At 53.3% G+C, this 23803-nt stretch overlaps 1 protein-coding gene across 1 annotated transcript in view; it reads left to right on the top strand.

Annotated features, from left to right (window-relative positions):
• Nucleotides 1-23803, top strand: part of KIRREL3 (kirre like nephrin family adhesion molecule 3) — a 528138-nt gene that overhangs the window by 422253 nt on the left and 82082 nt on the right. Inside the window, exons 3-4 of the mRNA XM_046684618.1 lie at nt 12788-12937; nt 17684-17833. Coding sequence (XP_046540574.1) covers nt 12788-12937; nt 17684-17833 — 300 coding nt within the window. The remainder of the gene's footprint in view (nt 1-12787; nt 12938-17683; nt 17834-23803) is intronic.

The raw sequence follows: 23803 nt of genomic DNA, 5'->3' as shown, positions 1-23803 counted from the left end.
AACTGGCAAGACCTATACTAGCATACAATAATTATTTTAAGATGTTTGTTTAAAAAATGATTTTTAGGACTTAGATCTTCCCTGAACAGACCAACTGTCCTTGACAGATTTGCTTTTATTTCCTTGTGCCTCGGTTTTATTCTCTTCAGCCTTAGGGCCCCGCAAAAGTAAAACTTTCGGTAAATCAGAACACAGAATGGTAGGGCCAAAAGGGAGGGAGCTAACAGACTGACTGCAAGTCTAAACCTACATTTTACAGATGCGGCATCTGAGTTAGAGAAGCGAACAGTCAGGCGAAGGACACAGCTAAGAGGTGGCAGAGGCAGCCCCAGATTGGTACCTTCTGGGCCTGGGTGCTCACAGGTTCCTGTGTCTGTACAACATCTCTCATAGAAGGGAACGAGAGCTGCTGGACTTCCTGGAGTCAACCGATCCGTGGCCCTGCCTGCTGCCTGGCCCAGGGCTTCCCAAGCTGAGGCGTTCTAGGAGGGCCCTGCAGAAGCCCTGTCTGCCCACGCCCATGCCCACAGTTGCCTCTCAGGCTAACGACATGGTTCCATCCCTGCTCTTCAGCACCACTTTCCTTCTCTAATGCTCCCCACCCTCCCCCAACAATGGCTCAGTGAGCACATATTCCAAGGCTAAAGACACAAGAGATGGAGACTTAGAGAAAGAAGGGGGTTCAGCCTGGGCCCCATGGCGAGCTAGAAGCAGGTCTGAGACGACATCAGGGTCCTAGCCTTCGTGGGCCACCTGAGTGTCTCCCATCTATCCCCCCCCCGCCCCACCATCACACCAAAGCCCACGCTGCTCTGCCCTTCCCGTCTTGGTCAGACTTCAGGATGACCACAGGTCGAGGATGGATGGGCTCCTTCCCAGGCACCAATGTGCCCGTATTTCCAGCAGCACTTGTCAGGTCTTCGTGGCATCCACAACTTGGCCGAATGGATGGGGGATTACCTCTCACTGCCACTAATGAGCACCATGCAGGCTTTGCCTGGGGCCACAGGCTGACATCGTAGGCAAAGGATTTGTGGTGACCTTGGATTCACCCCGCCTTGGCCAGCCCCACTGCTCTTCACTAAAGACCGACGCTGTCCAGGACAACCTTGGCGGACTGTGTGTCCTGGAAGAGACATGTGAGGCCGAGAGAATCACAGGCTACCTGGGCTGCCCCAGCTCAGGCAAAGAACGAGCGTGGGAGAATGTGCCCTTGGAATTTCTGCCCCACATCCAACCTAGGCAGGGCAGTCAGGCTCTCCTACATAAGCCCAAAAAAATATACAGCACAATTTCTGGAATGTTCATGATATTGGCAAACTTCTCCTCACCTGTGTATGAGAATCAAGTTGCCAATGGCTGCAAATGGCGATGTTGGGGATGAAATCATTTCCAAGTCCTCTCCCAGCAGAAGTCTAGGAGAAACAGGCAATGGAGAGAAGGTCTGTCTTCCACCCTGCCTTGTTCTTCTGGCTTCTCTGTTGGTATTTCCAGTCGTGATCCAAAGGAAGAAGATTGGGTTAGATGACCTCCTACCATCCTGACAGAGCTCTAAGCCTGTGCAAATTCCAACAGGAGTTAGATGTGCCACCAAGACAGCTGCTCCCAATACTCCCAGCCTGGCATAACTGTGTCCCTCTTAGATGGTCACACCAACGTCCATAACTTTCCGTATTTGGAGATGAATTCTTAGGTCAACACCAAATGGAAGGACACATTGTGAAAACACTTCTCCTACTGCCTGAGCTATAGCAAGTGCTCAGTAAGTGTGAGTTATTCACACCTTCTTCCTCCAGACCCACGGATCCAGCTGCATCCAGGACATCTTCCCTTGAGTGATTCGGGGCCCTTCTCCATCAACATATCTGCAACTGAGCTCACTGCCGACCTGAACCCACTTCTCCTGAGACAGAGATGGCTCCAGCAGTCACCTATTCACCTTGTCCTGCAGGCCAGAGAGAGAGGGCCATGTGAGCCTCCAACTTCTTTGTCCAATTAAGTGCTATCAATTCTACCTCCAAGTGGCTCCTAAATCCATTTCTTCTTTCCACTGATCCAGCTTTAGGCTAAGCTCTTATGGTAGCAAAATCTTCCTGCTCAGTCTTCCTATCTTCAGATTATCCTCCTCACTGTTGCCATTGTGGTCTTTCTAACACTCAAATCTGAGCATGTGGGTCAAAAGCCTTTGATGATTTCTCATTAAGTGCAAACTTCTTAGCATGCATTCAAGGGCCTCACAGTCAGACCTAGTATGATTCTGCAGATATGCATCCTACTAAATACATCCACACGCACACGTGCAAGCTTTGTGGTGTTGGGATCAGTTGCTGTTGTGGAGGGCATTCGGAGCTCTGTGCACTCCACGCAAAATGTCCTATTTCACTCTCACAAACAACCCAACAAGCCCGGATTACTATCCCTATGGGGAAACTGACGCTCTGAGGGACTAAGAAATTTGCCCAGGGGCACACAGCTGTAATGGCAGAGCCAGAGATCAAGCCTGGACCATTTAGCATCAGTGCTATTATTCCCTGAACACATTCTGACCTCCACACTTTATTTAGGCTGTTCTCCATCCCAGGGGACATTCTCTGCTTGCCCTCCTCTTGCTTACCCTTCGAGGCCATTTCAGAAGCCAACCCTTCTGTGACTTCTTCCCCTGTTCCCTCAGAAGGAGAAGTCTTTCTTCCTTGAGACTCTCTTTATACCTCACTTTGGGCACAAACTGTGTGGCGCCTTTTATTCCAGTTCCTTGTACACATACTTGTCTCCTCCAGATTCTAAGCTCCTTGTCGTGGAAGATACATCAGTCCCTCCTCTGCATCCTCACACCTGGCCAGGACTTGGAGACCGTTGGAGTGGGACCTGTCCCTGCCTGTGGCCACCACGACATTTCTGGGGCTGGCACCAACACTGGTACCACTACATACTTCATAACATTACTCAGTGGTCAGTGGGCTAGGACATAACCCTGTCACCTCCAACCCCGTCATGTCATGGAGGTCATGACAGGCATTCTGGAAATTTCCCAAAGCTCATTCTCCTGCATTCTGAGCTGGCCCTATGCTGAGCAGAAGGAAACAGCAGATGTCAAGACTTGGACTTCTAGATATGATCTGAGTCATCCTGATGTGGTCCCTTCCCACCTGCCTGGCGTTGCTCTGGTGTCAGCTCAGGGCCACTGAGCTGCTTCCTTCTCCTGCTTCCCTTCCTCCCATCTGCTTGCTTCTCGGGACCAGGGCAGCTTCCCTTAATCTCATAAGAGGCAATTTGCGTGCTCTGGGCTGGCAGAAAGCTGGCAATAAATATCCCCGGTACAAGTATTCTTAAGCCTTCCCCAGTTGGTCACTAATAACCGAGCAGACGGCGACATTTGAGCTTTTTCTGTATGGCTGACCAGGCAGCTCCAGGAGACTGACGCTGGCTGGGACTGCAGCTATGGCAGAGCTCCAGGAGGGCTTAGATGCTCACATCCCTCCCGTGACTCAGGGGAAGAAGCAGATTCTAATCAGTCCAGCTTCAGATTTGCAAGGTCTCCTCTGCCAGCTCTGGGACCCCTCTTGACAGGTGCTGTTGTGGCCCCCGTTTTAACAGTCCTGGGCTCAGAAAAGACTCCATAGTGATGAAAATAAGAACAACCCTTTATGAAACGCCTTCCACTTGCCAGGATCATTTACACATGAGGCCTCTCATCCTCACAGAAGCTTTGCAAAGGAGGTGTCACCCCCAATTTACAGATGAGGAAACTAAGGCTCAGAGTGGGTGAGGACTGTAACCCAGACCGTACTGCTAGTTCCAGGGCCAGAGTTCCTGCCCAGGCCTGCCCAACCCTGTGCTCTTTCCACTGTCCAGGACCCAGGCCCTCGTAGGTGACCGTCAGGTAGGGACTCAAAGCAGGTACCTAAGGTTACTCATCACTCACGCCTTTCCTTGTATTTTTTCCTACCCCAGGGTGGCATCTCTCCCCTAGCACACTCCCTGAATCATGATTCTTCTTCCAGGAAGCCTCCGTGTTTCCTCTCCCCATGCTCCCCATGCAGCAGGCCGTCTTAAACCCCAAAAGAACTCCGTGTGACCGCTTTATGAGACCAATCACTTTCTCCCTTGTAATCTGGCAGTTTGTGGTCAAGCGTGGCCACCACAGACTCTCAGTGAGTTTGCTGAGTATCCTGAGAGCTGAGGCAGGCAGCACTTCAGCTGGGCTGCCCCGCGTTCAGGCAAAGGAACGGGCGCATGCATCCCCAGTTGCTGGAGAGGTTCTCACTTCACCTGTTCCTGGACCGCTGGGCGTCCTCGGGGTGTCACCGGCCCCTCCGGACCGTGCTCCCCTGCCAGCTCCCTCCCATCTGAAGAGCAGTGAGGGTGGCCATGTAGACGTGTTTGCTGAGCACTGGGCTCCTTAGAAGCAGAGCCAGCATTCCAGGTGGCCCTGCCACTCCTGTCCAGATCTGGCTGGGATTCACCCTGAGGGCAGTGGCCACCACCCCTCAACCTGCCACTGGAGCAAGGGCCTGGCCAGAGCGCCCATCTATGAGGGGGAGGAGGAGAGTGAGCACACCCACACCACCTCCTCCCATCTGAGCTCGGAGCGTGGGTTGAAAGAGGGAGATTGCAGGGGACAGGGAGCTCCACACGGGGCTCCAGCGTGGAGTTTGCACCGAGGCTTTCTCTCTGCTGTTCCACTGACTAACCCGGAATCCCGTGCTCTTCACACGAGTCCACACTGACCTGTGGAGCTGTCTCTCATGGCCACTGTGGAACCACCTGCACCAGATCAGTGGCTGCAGGAGAGGCACAAGCTCATACTCCTATGGGGTGGCAACAGACTTGCAACATCAGGGTACCAGAATGTGTCCCCAAGAGGTTTGGGCTGACAGTTATGGGTGGCGGGGATGGGTGAGCACCATGGCTCCTCTGATCCTAGCATGGAGGACCCTGACCACCATGGGCGTGGCGCCCCTTGGCCCTCCTCCTACCTGTTCCCCCCAAACACACACAGAGCCAGGCTCAGGCCACAGCACCATGGGCTCCTGGGACCTTAAATGTCGTCCAGACCACAGTCCCTTCCAGAGGTTGCCAGAGCGGCCTTGACAGCAGAGTGGGGCCTGGGCCTACTTCAGCATACATTTTAGTCCCAGAAAGAAATCAGTCCCAAAAATTCTAAACCAGAGGCTTTCAAATATTCTGTAAGAATAAGAAGAGTTTGTTCAAGCAAAATCTTAAGTGATTGACAAAGAATAGAGGCAGAAAAGATCTGGCTGGAGAAGGGATGGGGCCCAGAAGCCAAGTTATTCAGACACAAACACACACACACATGCACGCACACACACACCCTCACCCGTGCACACGCGCAGCAGCCAGGCCCTGGAGCCCTGCTGTAAAACCATCACTTGGGGTGATCTGGCCCTTCCAACCCCAGCCTTCCAGAGCTAAACACCTCTTCCCTCCCCAGGAAACAACTGGGAATTGAGGGGTGACCTCTGATCAGAGGCTAGAGGTGTGTGAGCTGAGAGAGAATGATGGGGTCTTCAGCATTTTAAATGTTTCACTGGAGACGGGGCGGGGAGGGTGGGGGGGACCTCCCAGAGCCAGACGGTGATGGCTCATTCCATGCTAATGTGCATGGTGAGTTCCAGAGAAGAGACTAAGGTGAGGGTCGTGTGGTCAGGGCTGGGAGGGGGTGGCCCCTTCGGGGAGCCTGGTGGGCTGACGGAGATGGAGGAGGGAGGGAGATCCGGGGGGCTTTTGAGAAAGCAGTCGGGAGAAGTCATGAGGAGAGAGAAGCTGAGCTGCAGGCTCCTGAGCAGAGACAGAGGCCAGGGAAACAGGAGGGGAGAGGACAGGACAGACAGGGTGGCAGGAGGGGAGGACTCCAAGCTGTGCTGAGCAGGGGACAGTTGGGGGACCAGCTTGCCTGCAGGACTAGAACTCTCCAGGGGCTTCCCAAGGCCCGCCTCCCCCGCCCCCCTCTCTGGCCAGGCTGCACCTGCCCCTGTCCCTTTCAGCACCGAAGAGCTGAAAGTCCTCCCACCATCTGCCACAGGCTCCCCACACTTCCTCCCACTCTCCAGTCACCAGCACCTGCCAGCTCCAGCCATCCTGACTCAGGGCCCTGCCACACAGGATGCACACGTGGCTTGCCAGGAAGGGGCTCCTCGGAGCCCACCCTCCTCTTCATCCCCCCCAGCCAGAAACACCCTGGCTTCCCGCAGTTTGGAAAGAAGGCTCCAAAAGGCCCCACCTGCTAGCACTTTTACTTCTGGTTCCTGCTTCTCACCTGCTGAACTGGTGGACCCAAGAGCACAGCCCTAGGGGCGTCAGAGCCAGACTCTAATCCTGACCCAGCCTCCATGGAACCTCGAGGGCTCCACCTTCCTCTCCGAGCTCAGCGTGGAGAAGCAGCCTCTGGGCCCTTCCCCGCGTTCGGAAGTCCGGTTGGAGAGGTGGCAAGGTGCTCTCCTGGCTCACAGGCTGTGGGCAGTCCCTGAGGGCTCTGAGATGGCCCCTGGGACCTCAGTTCTGCAGGGCCCTCCCCTCCTGGGACAGGACCATCCTCCTCGGAAGTGGACAGGAAATTTTGCCTGCAGCCACCACTAGAGCCACGTTCCACTCCATCTAACCCACCAAATGTGGCTGAGTCCCAAGTGTGCTCCCATCCAGGCCCGCTCCCTTAGAGGTTCCTGGAGACTGTTCAATTCTGGCCAAGGGAAGGGAGAGGGAGGTCTCAGGTGGGTTCTCTGAGTTCCCAGGGCTGAGGACTGTGTAGTAAAGAACCTTAGGATGCGGCCCTGAACAGCACTGCTAGGCCCGATGTCCCTTCTCCACTCCGTGCCTGGGCCCCTGGACAACCTCATCTTCACGTGGGTCTGATGTGGTACCCATCTCATAGGACTGACTGTGGAGGGAATTCAATCAAATAACCCAGTAAACCTCTGAATAGATGTTCTACATTCAATGAAAGTTAGCTATTATTAATCCTCTAACAATAAAAATATTATTTTTAATATTATATTCCACCATAAAAAACATTATTTATACTATATCACTAGTTACATAATAATGATTACATAATGACTATACAAGCTGCAACAATTGCTACACCTCCTTTCTTTCATGCCCCCATGCACTGGACTCCGCCCTGCACCTAACTTGGTGTTGCTGACCGCCAGCTGGGAGGAGGCTGGGTAACTAGGGAAGGATCAGGAAATCACTTCACTCGGAGCATCCCCTGCCTCTCTTTAGATGGTCTGAGGGGGCTGCCCTATAGGTGGGGTGAGCACTTGTCTGAGAATCAAAATCCGGGTTCCTGGCCCTTAATTCAATAGCCAACATGAGACAACGGCAAGAAAATAGGGCCTACAGCCAGAGACGCTTGGCCTTGAAGTACACCCGTGTAATTACCACTGTGACTTTGAATCACATCTGGGCCCGGTGTGTGACCTGAATTACACCTGGGCCCACTGTGTGACCTTGAATTACACCTGGGCCCACTGTGTGACCTTGAATCACATCTGGGCCCGCTGTGTAACCTGAATTTTATCTGAGCCCACTGTGTGAGCTTGAATTACCCCTGGGCCCACTGTGTGACCTTGAATTACACCTGGGCCCACTGTGTGACCTTGCATTACACCTGGGCCCACTGTGTGACCTGAATTACACGTGGGCCCATTGTGTGACCTTGGGCATGTCATTTCACTTCTAGGAGCCTCAGTTCATCTGTAAAATGTGGGTAATAAAGGCTAACTAGCATTGTAGTTACATTCACGGACCTGGCATGCAGTGGGTCTTCCACGACGAGCTCGGTTATTCCTGTCTTGTAAAGCCTGCCTCCTTGAGGCAGTGGCCCCACCTGCTAATTTCTTACCTCACTCCTGTCAGGGTGTTCAGCACAGATCTGCCTAGTCAGTAGTTTATAAGGTAAAAACAGCTTTCCTACAGGTAACGCAGATCTCAGCAGACAAACTAGGGTAGGCAAGCCACAGGTACACAGGCATGTCAAACAGAAAGTTATCACATCAAACAGATTCATTCAGTGCTGATGCACCAAGCATGGCGCTGAGGATACAAAATGGAAAAGACAGCTGCGGGCCCTGCCCTCAAGGAGTTTCCCTCTATTTCTTATTTATTTTTATTTCTTTCTTGGTTTCTTTGGCATCTGACATATGGTAGGTGCTCAAGAAAGGTTTGAAGAAATTAAGGAAGATGAGAAGGAGGAAAGGGGGAAGCGGGGAGGAGGAGAGAAAGAGAAGATGCCCCTGGTGAAGGGAAGTGCCTGGAGGCACAGGCAAAGATCTGGGCCTTCAGTGACAGTGCCAGCAGGGCTGGTTAGAGAGGCCTGGGGGAGGGCGGCATTCCAGGAAACGTGGATGGACAGCCAGCAGAGGGCTGCTGCGGAGCACCCAGGGGAAGGGGGCTCAGATCTGGGAGAAGTCCGCAATCCAGGATGGAAGGTCAGGTGCTGTCCTGCAACAGTGGACAGCCATGAGAGTTTCCACCCTTGGAAAGAGGGAAACATGAGGAAAGTGGTGACTTAGGAAGAAAAATCCAGGGCAACAGCAACATCCGACAGCATTCAGAGGCTGTTGAGACAAGGCAGGTGGGGGCGGCGAGGGCCTGGACGTCGGGGTGGAGCAGTAGAACGGAGAGGAAAGGCCAATTTGAGTGATATTAGGGAGGAGGTCTGGGCCAGACTGGGTGACGGTGAGAGATTAAAAATAAACCATGAAAAGGGAGGTCACGCTGACTGCCAGGCTTCACGCCAGGACAACGCCACTGGATGAAATGGGAAACTGAGGCAGAAAACCTGGGATGGATGGTGCAAGGTGTGTTAATTCTACAAGGAGAGCAGGCCCTTAGGGTGCAGCTCCTACCCTGTGCTCAAATCGGAGTTGTCCAGGTAGGCGGGGTGCAGCGTGAGCTCCCAGCTCATATTCTTCCGTTTCTCAGAGGACAATGCAGGTCCTGCCTCAGAGCAGGTCTCAATAAATGCACGTTGAATACACACATGTTCTCAAGGAGCTTCCTGTCTACTTAACATAATACCCAGGAGGTTACAGAAAATGATCCCATTCACTTCTCTGGAGGAGGAATGACAAGGAAGAGAAACCAGGGAGGGAGGGAACAGCGAGGAGCAGTCTTTGGGGAGAGCCACCCCAACTGCAGGTTTGCACACTGTGTTCCTGGGGGCTCTCCGGCCTGAAGAGAGGCCTCGAGGTCTGCCCCTCAGGTGGAAAGAAAGTGGCCCCATCCCTCCACCTCCGCTCCATCCCAGCACCTCACCCTTTACCTGTTCTAGAGAGTGACACTCAGCTCACAAGTCTGTCTGAAAAAGCATCCCATTGATTTAAAAGAGAAAAGCATTTTTAGTGGCTTGTATTTAATGCACAAAAACTAAAATTAGACTGAAAAAGAAAATAGTCAATTCCAGCATTAACCATTCCCTCCTAAAAAATAATTTTCAAGGGCCACCCCATGGTGGAGTGGTTAGGTTCGCGCGCTCTGCTTCGGCGGCCCAGGGTTTCGCTGGTTGAGATCCTGGGCGCGGACAGGGCACCATTCATTGCCGGTTCGGATCCTTGGCGCCAACATGCCACCATTCCTCAGGCCATGCTGATACGGCGTCCCACATAGTACAGCCAGAGACACTCACAACTAGAATATGTACAGCTATGTACTAGGGGGCTTTGGGGAGAAGAAGAAGAAAAAAGAAGATTGGCAACAGTTGTTAGTTCAGGTGCCAATCTTTAAGATAATAATAATAATAATAATTTTTAAATAACGTCCTTTAGGTGGTTTTTGAGACTATCCTGTGTATCCATCTCCCTCGAGAAAGGTTCTTGCCATAGAAAGGCCAAGGGGATCCAAACAGACAAAATGTGAGAGCGAAACCTCTCTCTGCACCTGCTCAGAGGGATCCAGAGCCTCTGGCCCCCTCAAGGCCTGCTCCTGCTCTTCCCGTACCTGCACGCTCCGTTCCTAGGCCCCAGGCCTTATTTGGGGGATCTTGTGCCTGCCTCCGCTCTGGGCTCTCAGACACCCTCCAAAGCGAAATAGTGACCACTCGCGTCCACCTCCACCGCCTGCTTCCACAGAGCGCGGAGCTCTCCTCCAGAGCTGCGTTTCCATGGTGACAGCCCCCGTCTCCCCCAGGGCCCCGCCACACAAGCCACATTCGGGTCACATTCAGGTTTCTCTCCGCTAGTCCAGGACTCACCCTCACCGCCACCCACACCTTCCTCATGATGCTTCCTGTGCCCCAGCTCTCCAGTTATCCTCACCCCACCGAGAGGAAGCAAGTTTGGCATGGGGGAGGAATGGGACAATCGCCCACTGCAGGCGCTCCCACTAATGGACGTTTTGGAGGGCTCAGGTGCCATATTGTTTAGGGCCCTCTCATTATAAACCCCTCAGCTCCAGCTGACAACCTGATAATTCTCTCTGATAACACAATCTTTGGCAGCTATTGCGGCTGTCTTGACACTGTCCTTCTCGCAAGAAGGATTTTGAGATAAAAAAATGAGCTGTGAAATCATCATTAGAGCCAGGAGAAGAGGGCCTAGGAATGGAATGTTCTCTCCCCACCCACCCTGCTCTCCCTGCTTCCCCACCCCACCGCCCCCCTCTCCACCTCCTCGCCTCTCTCCTCCTTCCCTTTTCCCTGCTCTCTCGCTCTTCCCCCGTCTCCAGCTCCTCGTGTCTCTGCTCTCCTCACTTCCTTCCTGCCCTCTTGCTCTTTCTCCGGTCTCTCCTCCTCTCCTTCCTCCTCTCTCATCCTTTCTCTCCTTGTCTCTCTTGTTTTGGTGCCAGAAACAGTCTAATTACAACAGCAAACTTGAAGAGACAGAGAGAGAGAGAAAAAAAACTCACCACACATAGCTGATTAAAATGTCCTATGAAATCTAATTTGTAAAGCTCAAATCAGAATAAAGAGTGTTACTCCCATAATTCAGGGCCAATTTGATTTTTAATAAGACTCCTTAGAGACACAGCCAAGATTTCATCAGGTTGTAAACTCAGCTACCTTCCCACCTGCCACGAGCTCTCTGTTGTGGACCCCTGTCTTGTCCTCTTGGGGGTTCCACCCCACGCTCTGCCTCCACCCCCAAATCCTCTCAGGTTCCACACACCACTCGTGCCCTTCTTACAACCATCTGCTGCCAAGAGCTTGGCTCTATCCATGGTCCAAGCCTGAGGCTTCATGTCCCCAGATGAGCAACAGCCAGGGCCCAGGACCTCTGTGGCCATCCCTGGCTCTTTCAGGTTGGGGAGGAAAGGCCGTGGCAGCAGCCTGCACAGCACGTCCAGTTTTCCTGGGTTGTTTGTCTGTATCTGCAGAGCAGGGGGTGGGAAAGAATGCAGACTCAGAAGTCACAGACCATAGATCAGACCCCAGCTCCACCACTCATTAGCTGTGTGACCTCTGGCAGGTCACTTTACCTCTCTGATTCTGGTTTCTTTGCTGTAAAATGGGGATATTTCTGCCATGAAATGTAATCAAACATGTTACAGAAGGGAGGGCACGTGAAGCCCTGTTCACACCGCGGGCCGGGAGCTCACTAAGTGTAATATCCCGTTGTCCACTCAACTGTGGCCTCCTGGGGAACACGGATCACATGACCCCCCTCTTCAGCAGTCCCTCCAGGATCAGGCTTAGGGGTCCGCACGCAGCATAGCACAGTGGATGAGAACATAGTCTTTAGAGCCAGAAAAATCTTGAATTCACAGCCCTAGTCCTGCCCTTCGCCGTTCCCTGGACAGTTTAGTTAACCGCTAAGACTCCACATCCTGGGCCCCTGCAAAACGGGGTTGCTGAGGCTCCACGGGGTGTCTGGGGCACTGTGACAGCTAGAGGTAAGGCACACTCAGTGCTGGGTGAGCAGTTAACAAGCACAGCTCCTGCTACTATTCTCACCTCTTTGTGCCTCATCTCCTCATCTGGAAAATGGGGACAAAAATACCCAGGATGGAATTCAGCAAAGATGCACTGATACATTGTTATGAGGATGAAAATGTTAATGAGCTAATATTTTCAACTCTTGAACCATCCTGGCATACTGTACGCACTGTGGTGTGTTTGTTTAGTGAAACATGACCTGGTGAGCTAGATGGTTCAGCGCAGTCTTACTTCGAGGTGTGTATGGGGAGGGATGGGGTCACACTGACAATTTTCTCCCAAGTGACAGTGAGGCTGGAGTAGGAAGGGACAGGGAGGACGTGTGGAGACGATTACCTGCTCCCCTAGCCACACCCTCTGCCACGCTCCACCACAGCACGGGCCGCTGAGTTTGACCAGAGGCCCATCAAGGGGGCCTCTAGAACAGCAGCATTTCTTGGATTCTCAGGTTTAACCAAAGCACATCACTCCCCACGCCCACTGCCCTCTGGAAGCACATCCCCCACAGAACGCTTCCACCTGGGTCTCTCTCCCGCCTCTGGCCTGTTGTGGAAGTTGTGGCGTTAAGTAGGAGTTAGCCAAATGGAAGGGGGTAATATGTCCCAAGTGTGCGGGGTACGGCTGTTTGGGGGCTGGAGGATGGCTGGACCACAGCGTGAGTGTGCACCAGGGACTCATGAGCAGGGGGGCTGGAGCAGGAAGCCAGCTCCCGAAAGCAGGGGATTAAGCTGGGGGCAGTGAGGAAGCCACTGCTGGACCCCAGGCAGGAAGTGAGGCCCTCTGGGGGGCCCTGTCCCCTGGGCCAGCCTGGGCTCTGCTTCCATAATTTGAGGGGAAGCCCTCCGGGCACTGCTCCCTGCAAGGAACTGACCTCTGTGCTTGTCTCCTTCCTAGGTCAAGTGTACTCCTTCAGCCAGCAGCCCCAGGACCAGGCCGTGGTGTCAGGGCAGCCAGTGACGCTGCTGTGTGCCATCCCGGAATATGATGGCTTCGTTCTATGGATCAAAGACGGCTTGGCTCTGGGTGTGGGCAGGGACCTCTCAAGTGAGTACTCGCAGATCTCCCCAGGAATGCCTGGCCCCCATCCCTTCCTTACCTACCCATCCACCCTCCTAGGGAACTCCATTTTCATAGGTGTTTGGGGATTAAGCCTCAAGCTTTCACTGCAGATCACATGGGCAGAATCAGGCTAGGAAAGCCCTGGGTCCAGGATCCATAGGACTTTGAGGGCTGCTCCAGCTACTGGTAAAGAATTACAGGGGCCAGCCCAGTGGCATAGTGGTTATGTTCATGCACTCCGCTTCGGTGGCCCGGGGTTTGCAGGTTTGGATCCCAGGTGCAGACCTACACACTGCTCATCAAGGCATGCTGTGGCGGCATCCCACATACAAAACAGAGGAAGTTTGGCACAGATGTTAGCTCAGGGACAATCTTCCTCACCAGAAACAAAAAGAATTACAAATAACCCTCAATTCTGGTGGTCAGTCCTAAACCCAACACACTGTTGTCCTGGTCGGTCTATTCTAAAGTCAAACACGATTCATGTAAAGTCAGATTTCCAGAGGTAAAGTATTCCTGTTTCTTGGTCCAAAATGTGTTCCCCACTTAAGGTGCAACCTGGTTCTTCTCGGTTCTCATCCATTAAAGAGAGCCACATAGATTGAAAACTCACAAAGAAATGATGGATTTTAGGGGAAAGAAAAGTAAAGTTTAAGTTTCAAACTTTGTTCAGCCCACCCAGGATGGTATTCAGCACAGATGCGCTGCTAGGCCCCCGTGGCGGGCAGCTGAGCTCCCTGGTCGGTGCCATGCCCCGTCATTTGTTAACTATTGTGGATATCAGCCCTTAAGCCCATACAGATGTCTTTCCAATCCATCCTCTCCCCCGGGAGAGAAAGGAATGGAGTCACTCTCCCAGTCCCCAGCCCCCATCAGTGGTTATTATTCTCCCCTGGGGAGGGTGGGCCTGCGGCTGTCTCCTCGGCTAGGCATAAACTGTTAAATGCAGAACAAGGGACCTGAGTGTTCCTGTGATTGGAGAATGGCTGAAGGTGGAGAAAGAGAGAAAAATATGTATTCAACTGAGAAGTAGCTTTGCCTCTCTCATGGTTTACAGCTGCAGGAAAATAAAAATCGAAGCGCACTCAGGAACATGATGGTTGGGAAATTAATATTTTAAAATGTGAGTTATGTCTTGCCAGAAATGTGTATTGAAACATTATAGCAATGGTCAATAGCATCGCAGGGTTTGAGTGCTCCAGTCCCGCTGAGTGCGGATAAAATACACAATAATGTCCCCAAAATATACTGCACTGCCATAAAAGTTAAGTATGATAGGAACCAGCCAATTTCAAGGCCTCTGAACTCCCTTACCCTGGAGAAACTGAGGGAACGCTACCACCTTCCCAAACTAGGATCGCTCGCGCTCTGCACACCCTGAGCTTGGCCCAGCGCTGTTGCTGGTTAAGGAGGCTCTCTGGGTCCCTGGTCAGTGGTTTTCAGCCTTCAGTCAGGGACTGGGGTCCTGTTGGGTCTGTGGCCAAGAGAAGGCCCCAGATCCCCATGGATGGTTCACAGAATGACCATCACCATGTCGAGAATTGACCCTCTGGCATCCATTTCCACGAGTGGCTTTCTGGGATCCAGGACTGGGTCCTGCTAAGTGCTGAAGGACAGTGGGCTCTGAGGAACTCAAGTCTGCTTCCTCTACACTTGTGGGAGGAAGGCTGGCCCTCTCCTTGCAAAGCCAATAAACAAACTCCTGGTAAAGTACTTGCTCTGTATTTGGTCACCTGTCCCAAAAATAGCATCATGACAATAACAGCAGATACTTACAGGCTTATAAGTACTGTTTGCTTGCTTGGTAAGAAAGGGAGAGTAATAGATCTCAATTCAATTCAGCAAGTATTTGCAGAGCACTGAATACTGCACAAGTTTTCTCACGGGGAAACTGAGGCCCAGCGTTGTGGGACTTCAGCCCGCTGCAGCTCTGTCCTCTTCTATTTTACCCATGTGGCCGCATTCAGGCGGCCAGGAATGGTGCCCTAACTGAAGACCTACCTGTCTTTCTAGTCACCAAGGCTGGGAAGAACATCAAAGGAAATGATTTATAAAGACACTCCCTCATATTGCTAGAATGTTTTCCTTCTAAGAAGCTCAAGTACTTCTCAGACATTGTCTCGTAAATCTACAGCGATCCAGAGGGAGAAAAAGAAGGATTTTCCCCTTTATTTGACAGGTAAACAAAGTCACAGTTGAGAAAGAAACAGATTCAAACATATACCCAATCCCAACGCTTGGGACCCTGGCTCCTAATCCCCAACAAGCCCAGAACCCTGTCTGCTCTCACTTCTAAAGACGGGGACCTCTCTGTCTACTCTGCCTCCTTGTCATTTTAATTTAAACTAGCATTTATGGACTGCTTAATATGTGCCAGGCACTTTACACGGACTATCCTATCTACTCTTCACCATGACTCCAGGAGGTACGAGTACTGCACCCATTTTACTGATGATGAAATGGAAGCACAAAGCAGTTAAAGTAGCTCACCCGAGACAACAGAGCCAGGAAGTGATAGAGCTGGCATTTGAACCCAGGCAATTTGACTGTAGAACCCAGCTTCCCAATAATTTTGCCTCCCCTGGGAGTAGCAAGAGAGAGTAATGATGCTGTGGAAGGAGCTAGAACTTCCTCAGAATCTATGCTTCTGGGCCTGTGTTTTCCGAAGATGCTGCCAGTCCTTGGGATAGCATCACAGCTCGCCGCCTAATTAGGCAAATACAAACAAACCCATCACTGATGTTTTCAGCAGCTCATGAGAGCGGAATCCTGCTGCTGATAGCTTGCAAGACAACAAAAACACAAGCTCCAGCCAAGATGCCTGCAGGAGATCAGGGACTAATCAAAGGACAGCGGGATCCAGAGGTTGGGCCGGAGGGGCTGGGGGTGGTGAGCCAGCTGCACTGAGGGTAGCAGCAGGGAGAGGACTGGACCAGAACCCATGGTCAGCCCCTCGCCCTGGCCCTGGGGGGAACCAGCTTAACTGACCTGGTCTCCTTCCCAAAGCCCAGCAGAGGGCGGGAAGGACAGGGAGGAGGGGAGGCGGTGATTGCCTGTGAGCACCTCTGGCCAGGCCTGAATAGCTGTGGAAGACAGGGCCATTTGACTGCATGATGGGGACAATGCTCGCCATGAAGACACTAGCCTGAAAGGCTCAGCCGCACAGGACACACCCAGAAAGCATACTGAGAAGCCTCGTGGAGGGTCATAGCCACTTCCACTGACCAGAAATGGGTGCCAGTAGCCCCTATGCAGCAACCCCACCACCCCAGGAAGCCCGGCCCCAGCTCCAAAAGACCCTTAGCTTATGGAGGTGGGAGGGGCCTTAGAGCTCCAATATTTCTTCCAGGGTAGAAATCTCCTCTGCAGTATCCCTGACAGGTGATCATCAGCCTCTGTTTGAGTACAGCCAGTGACGGGGACCTCATTACCACTTCTGGCAGCCCAGATCCTTGTCAAGCACCTCAAACTGCTAAGAATATTCTAAGTTAATTCCCCATGTTAATTCTGCCTGTTGGTGCTAATGCTGTCCTGGGGGGCTACATGAACACGTCTAACCCACACTAAGAGACTTTGAAATAGTTGAAGAGAGCTTTTGCAGGTCTCTGTCTGCCTCTGTTTCTGTCTCTCACTTGCTTAAGCCCTCGTCTTTCTGTCAAAGGGCACATGTGCCATCCCCTTGTTCTACAGCACATTTCTGAGGACTCACACTGTCTTGGTGGAGGTCGTTCAGCAAGAGGAGCAGTTTGGGCTGCGGGGAGGTGGGTGGGCCACTGAGGAGAGAAGGGGACCAGGACAGGGAGGAGGTGCCCTGTGAGGACTGGTGGGGGAGGGCAGAGCTCAGGGGAGGGGGTGGGTGGAGCACAGATCCTGCTGAGGGACACTGAGGAGGTTTAGGGCCCCAGACCCAGGAGGGGGAGGACCACCCCAGCCTGACAGGCCGACTTCCGCCGGCGTTTATGCTCCACCCAGCAGAGCAACAGGAAGGCCAAAGAATGATGGTCCTTCTCAGGCTTTATGTATCTATTATCCATCACCAGTGGCACAGGAGCCCCCCATTCCTCAGGGTCCTGAGTGCCTCAGAAGTGCTTACTCAGGCCCTGGGGGTGTGGGGGGCTGGGATGGGCAATAGGAACGACTAGAAAAGGGCCGCTTATGGTTCACAGTGGCCGGAGGTACCTGGGCGCTGGTGGCTGGGCCGAGATTTCTACTTCCTGTCCATGCTGAAACAAAACTTTTCCCCAAAAGTCACTCTTGATCCTTTTCCAAATGTTTCCCTGCTTTCTCCCTCTCTCTCCCTCTTACTCATCTTCTCTCTGTTTGCGAGGCTCGGCTGGGGTTGCTCCGTCTCTGCGTGTCTCCTCATCAAAATGTGTGCCTACCTGGTACACCAGCGCCCTGCACACCACTTTCCAGAGGAATTGCCCCGCGGTGTCTGCCCACACTCAGCATGTCCCTCTCTGCTCTCTCTTTCCCTCTCTAACAACAGCTCCCCCAACCTTCCTAAACTGAAAACTCACAGTACTCTTAGACACACACACCCTGCCCCGACCCCCTGAGGCGAAACTCCCATTTTCATGCCCCTTACACGGAGCCCAGGGCCCTGGCAGCTGCCTTCTCTGCCTGCCTCTAAGAGCAGCCCCTGCTCAGGGTACCCCTGCTGTGCCCCTTTGTCGTGAATGTCTCTCCACCCCTGCCCCAGCCCCCTCGATGTGCCTGCTGTCTCCGCAGGTTACCCACAGTACCTGGTGGTAGGGAACCACCTGTCGGGGGAACATCACCTGAAGATCCTGCGGGCAGAGCTGCAAGATGACGCCGTGTACGAGTGCCAGGCCATCCAGGCTGCCATCCGGTCCCGCCCCGCTCGCCTCACCGTCCTGGGTAAGACCGTCCACGCACATGGGGCCGAGGATGCTATGGCAAGCACCAGGGGCTCAGCCCCAGAAGGGCTCCTTCCAGCCAGACTGGAGGCACCCCCTGCTGGGCACAGCCCCCAGGCCTTGTCCACAGGGATCCAGCCACTGCTGCCCTGTGGCGTCAGTTCCCTCTTCCCCACCGAAAGGGGGAAAGTGGAAGTTCCTGCCCTGGAAATCGGAAGGCCAATGCCAACTGACCTATGAGCCTGTCCAATCCCTGTGTCCCAGTGTGTTTGACTCCAGCTTAGGGAGCTGACTAGGGCTCTTGGATGCTTATATATCCAGTCAGGAGCACGTTCTGCACACGTGATGGATGTCAGGCCTTGTGCTAGGGGATGGAGATAGAGAAGAAGGTGACACATCCTTGAGTTGCTTCTTTCTGAGCTGACCTCCCTCTGAGTGCTAACACGGCCCCTTCTGGCCACCTCCCCCATCAGAATCAGCCTGGAGCCTGACTCCCCCAGATTCAGCATCCTTAGGGCCCCCACTGATAGTGTTCCTTCCCACTCTACACGCTGCCCCCTGGGGATTCTGGCTCTCAGGGGGAGAACAGACCTGCCTAAGCTTCTCTAGGAAAATTCATTTCAGGCCCTTATTCCAAACCAGACCTTTTCCCCTTGGTCTTCCTTCGTCTCTGCCACGGGAGCCCAATGTCGCTGGGACATCTGCCTGAAGAGGTCCCGGCTCCCTTACGCGGGCAGACCTGCCTGAAGACCTGGCAATGGGTTTCCCCACCTCCTTCTAATTCCGAGTTCAGCCCCTGTCCTCCAGCCAGATGTTTAAGGAGCAAGGCCTGCTGGGGGCCCCGCCTCGCTGGGGGTGATAAGCTCACATTTGCACAGCTCTCACGGCAACTCTCAAAGCGATTTCGCTTACGCACCTCAGCTTCCTGACAGGTCTGTGAGACAGGGATTGTTGCCCCAGATGAGAAACTGAGGCTCGGAGAAGCAAAGGGCCCCGCCCGCGGTCTCCCGGCTCCGGTCCTCGCTCCTCCTCCGCGCCTCCTTCCGGAGTCTCTGCTGCGCGTGTGGGACGGAGCCCGGCAGCCAGGAGAGGTTCCGCCTCGCGCCTCCAGGCAGCTGTTGTGAAGGTTTGACGGCAGGGTCAGCAACTGGGGTGCTGCCTCCTCGCCTGGTGGATAAGGCGCACGGCGGCCCAGAGGGGAAACGTTTAAGAGAGCGCCGGATTATCTTCGGATCTACGGGGCCAACAGGCGGGGCAGACAGTCTCCGCAGGCAGGCGGCAGCAGACAGGGCCTCAGGACCACCTCCCAAGCTCGGGGCGTGGCTTCCTGAGAGGGAGAGGAGGAACTCAGGACCAACCTCAGACTCCTTCATCCTTTGTCTCCTCTTCCCTGCGATGAAAGGGACGAGAAAATAAACCGCATCCGGCAGGGTCAATAAACTGGGGTTACCTGGCCCGTACATGGGCCTTCAGAAAAGTTATCAGGGATGTTAGGGGAGCTGCAGCCGTCTTCATCTTGCCTGGGATGGCGGCTACAGCGGGAAGGGGTCCACAGTTTGGTGTGGGGGCTAACGGAGGAGAGAAGGAGAATTTAGTGCCCAATATATTTTCTGATTTTCGAGGATTGCAAAATGCCAGAAGAGATTTGCTAAGTGAAGTTGTAGGATCTTCACCTTCAGAGGTTATTCAGCCCCATCCTCAGAAGAATCTGCCTCTGCTCCCCTGTGCCCCTCTAGAGGGTACCAAAGAATGTTAAAATGTGAAGAACCCAAGCATTGTCCTCTCCTGACTCCATGCACGGCCTAAAACAGACGGAGACACATCTCATCTTTAAGTTCTTGTCCTTGTCTCAGAGCTTCACGCGGTCCTACCCAACCACTTACAGCCGCCTGTCCTCTCTGCTATCTCGGTTAGATAACGAAGTCCAAATTATCCCAGACATTTTACAGATAAGGACATTGAGACTTAGAGAGGCAAAGGCACTCACAGGAGGTCACACAGCTTAATTAACACTCACGTTGGACCCCAGGTTTTCCAACTCCAAACCAATGCTCACTGCCCAGTCTGCGCATGTCTGAATGCCAGCTGTATTTCCTTTGTCTGGTTGGTTAAGAGCCAGGTTTCTGAGAGCAAGCCCTCGGGATCTGAGCTGAACAGACTCAATGTTGTCTCCGATCACATCTAAAAGGCATTCTCTCCCCCTTTTCCCTCTCAAGCGGCATAGCCTGCCACTGCCTGCTGGGCACAGAGCTGGTTTGTGTGGGGGAAGTGTTTTACAAGTCTGGAGACCAGCTGAAGAGGGGGAAGCCGGAGTTTCCAGGGGACCCCAGCAGGATGGCCTGCTCCCAAGAGCCGGAGCCAGAGCCTGAGCAGGCATCTGTCCACCAGTCCTTCCTGCAGACTCCACAACCACCATTCCTCTAAGCCACTGAGCCCCGCAAGAAAGAGCTTCCCCAGGCTCTACCTCCCGTCCTCCCCGACGCCTCAGGGCCACTTAGGTCCCCACCCACCGGCTGGCCCCGCAGGTCCCCACCCTCGGCTGGTCCCGCAGGGCTCTGCCGGAGTACCCAGCCTGGCGGAGTTCTCTGCGGTGTACGGTCCCACTTACTGCCCTGGAGGGAGGCCCTGCGTGGAGGAGCTGACCAGCCTCCTGGAAAGGGAGCCCTGGTCTGTTCGCAGTGGTGGATGAACAGAGCGTCTGTTCCAACAGAGGGGAGAGGGGCTTTTCTAGCCTGGAAGCCGGCTTCCCAACCAAGACCCCATCTGCTTTGCTGTGACATCTCAGCCCGGGAAAATGTCCCAGCCGGTTCCCTGAGGGGGGCTGCCTTCCCTGTGTTCCAGGAATGAGCGAGCTTCCTAATTTAGTCTGTATTTGCCTGAGATAGATTTTTAATTAAATAAAGTAAGATCCTGATTGGAACCTGCAGAAGACGTGAGAGCAGAATCAGATAGGATTCCGGCAAAATTGCAAAGCAAACACTTTGGCTGGAGCAGAGGGAGACCCCTAGGGGTCTTCCATCAAAGCGCCAAGTGGGGAGGGCAAATGCGAGAGTTTATATAGCCAACAGATGTGCATTGTTAAAATATGCAGCTGCCGGCAGCCTGCTTGGAGAAGCCAGGGGGCCAGCTCAGAGAGCCTGCCGTGCTCAAGGGAGGGCAAGGGGACCTAGGCCCGACAGCCAAGCCTGGAGTCACAGACACATTAATTAGCCTTGTGTTTCCAGCTCTCAGATGCAATCAGGCATGGAGTAACTTTGAGCTGAGCATTTGCTACCCTCGGAGGCAGAGGGAGGGAGCTACAGGACAAGGAGGGGAGGAGAAGGAAGGGGTGGAATTTGTGAAGCTGAGTGGCAAAGACTGGAGAGCCCCAGTCTAGGTGAACTGTCAGGCTGCCCTCCCTCTGTGACCCAGCCAGCTGCCGAGGACCAGGCCTTGACTCAGGCCAGGTGGAGACAGGTTTCTTTCCACCGCCAGAACATCTCAGGAATCATGGTATCATGGACAGAGCAGCAGACTTGGAGGCAATAGTCATGGTCGTGCCTTTAACCAGCTGTGTGACCTTGGCCCTGTTACTCAACCTCTCTGGGTCTCAGTTTCCTCATCTGTAAAACAAAGGTGGTAATAAATAAAATCATCTCTAAAGAAGTATCCAGCTCCCAAAAAGCCATGACTTCCACAATAAGGAGTCCAACTTGCTGCACCAACTATTTTAGGAAAATAGCCAGCTCATCCCCCACTGGAACCAGAATTCATGTGGTGACTGGCGCATAGAAGGTAATGGTAGGGTCTTTTAGATAGCATCCCACTGTGAGGCTGGAGATGGGACCTCTCAGAGTCCCGCCCAGCCCTGGGATTCTGGACTTGGCTTTACGCCTTAACCCCAGAGTATCCAGCTTCCAAGCATCCTGAGCGTCTCTGCCGGGACTCAGCTCAGCTGGAGGTCATAGGACCCCGGGCATGTGTGCAGGGCTATGGTGTGGAAGGAAGGGCCCTGGCTGGCAAGTACAACACCTGCCAGCAGCCCACTTGCTGCGTGAACTTGGGCAAGGTCTTAGAGCTCCCACTGGGCCTCTGCTTCCCTTCTCTAGAACCAGCACTTAGTACGGGGTGGTTCTCGGTAATATTGGGGGGGTTTTTGAATGAATGAATGAGTGAATGAATGAATGAAGTTTCTGGTTCTTCATCTATAAAATGGGCATAATTGGGGCTGGCCCTGTGGCCAAGTGGTTAAGTTCGCGCGCTCTGCTGCAGCAACCCAGGGCTTCGCTGGTTCGGATCCTGGGCATGGACATGGCACCACTCGTCAGGCCATGCTGAGGCAGCGTCCCACATGCCACAACTAGAAGGACCCATAACTAGAGTATACAGCTATGTGCTGGGGATATTTGGGGAGAAGAAGCAGAAAGGGAAAAAAAGAAGATTGGCAATGGTTGTTAGCTCGAGTGCCAATATTTAAAAAAACATAAGCATAATAAAAATACCAACCTCCTAGAATTGTTGTGAGCATCAAACTAACACACACACACTGAAATGCCATACACTTGCAGGTCATACACACATGCACACATGCAGACTGCTCTCCTCCCCCAGGCAGGAGCCCCAGGGTTGGAAACTCTCTATGCTGTTCCAGGGCCACAGTGTAGGTGATATTGCATTTGACCTCGCTACCTGCCTGAAAACTTGGGAAGCAAGAACTTCTGGGACCCAGAGCAGGGAGGAAATGGGTGCCCAGGATTTGATCAACAAATATTTACTGAGGACGCGTTACATGCCGAGCACTCGTCTAGGCACTTGAGATTCATCAGGAAATGAAAGAGAATAACCACCCCCAGCCTGATGGAGCTTGTGTTCCAGCCGAGAGCGAGCCAGTCAATAAATAATAGAGATTAAACAAGTACACCGTGTAGTCGTGTAGGATGTCAGATGGTAATAAATGCCATGAAGATGAGAAAGTGGAGCAGGGTAAGGGGGATTGGAAGCGGGCAGGAGGAGGGTGGATGTCAGGTTAATTATTAAAAAGGGTGTTTTCCCCGTCTTCCTCCCCGTTTCCCTCTTCTTCCTGGCCCGTTCTAACATTAACTCAGCTGTCTTGTGGCTCCCATTTGAAACAAAGCTTCCTAAATCAACGTGAATTATTTAATGATGGAGACTAAGTCAAGTCAAAGAGAGGCCGTCTCTAAGATGATGTCAAGGCCCAAATACTGAGAGGGGCTACAGGTAAGGTCCCAGTGTGTCCTTAACTTGTGCGTTTTCCCAAACCACGAGCTCCCTCTGCAACACCTCCACCAGGGGAGCTGCAGGGCAGAGGTCCCCTGTCCACAGCGGCGGCAGCACCCCCCAATTCCCAATCCCCTAATCTTCTGGGTGGGTGGGTCCAGAGAGCGACAGGGAATAACTCAGGTCCTATAACAAGGGAAGGCAGAGCTGACGCAGAGCCCGGGAGCACCGGCGTCCAAGACTGTTCTTCCAGACACTGGTGGCAAGAACGCCACCCACAGTTGCCCTATCAGTAGATGGTCTGAGCGGATCTTCAGGGCTGAGAAAGCCCCTCCATTGAACAAAGCCCAAGCCCCCTCTGTGGCACGCAAGGCCTTCTGAGGCCTGCCCTCTGCTTTCTCTCCAGCCCTGGGTCCACGACCCCTCTGGCTCCAGGGACAACAACCAGTTTGCAGTGCCTCCGCTCATGGCTGTTTCTGCCTGGAATGCCCTGCCCACCTTTCTTCCCTTGGCTAACTCTTCCTCACCTGTCAGGATTCACCTTAGACATCACCTCCTCCAGGAAGCCTTCCCTGAGCCCCTCAGGGTCTGACTGTCCGTCTCTGTGCTCCCTTAGCCTCGATCACAGCACTCGACACATTAGATTGAAAGTAACTGTTTACGAGTCTGTCTCTGCGCCCGGGTCTCTCGGGGCATCTTGCGGCTCTCATGCCCAGGGCAGCCTGTGAGCACACACTCGGCACTCAGTGAATAT

Source organism: Equus quagga, chromosome 14 (assembly GCF_021613505.1).
Source record: "Equus quagga isolate Etosha38 chromosome 14, UCLA_HA_Equagga_1.0, whole genome shotgun sequence".
In the NCBI taxonomy this organism is placed as follows: Eukaryota; Metazoa; Chordata; class Mammalia; order Perissodactyla; family Equidae; genus Equus; species Equus quagga.
Note: the sequence above shows the minus strand (reverse complement) of the source record. Positions and strands in the feature narration are given on the sequence as shown.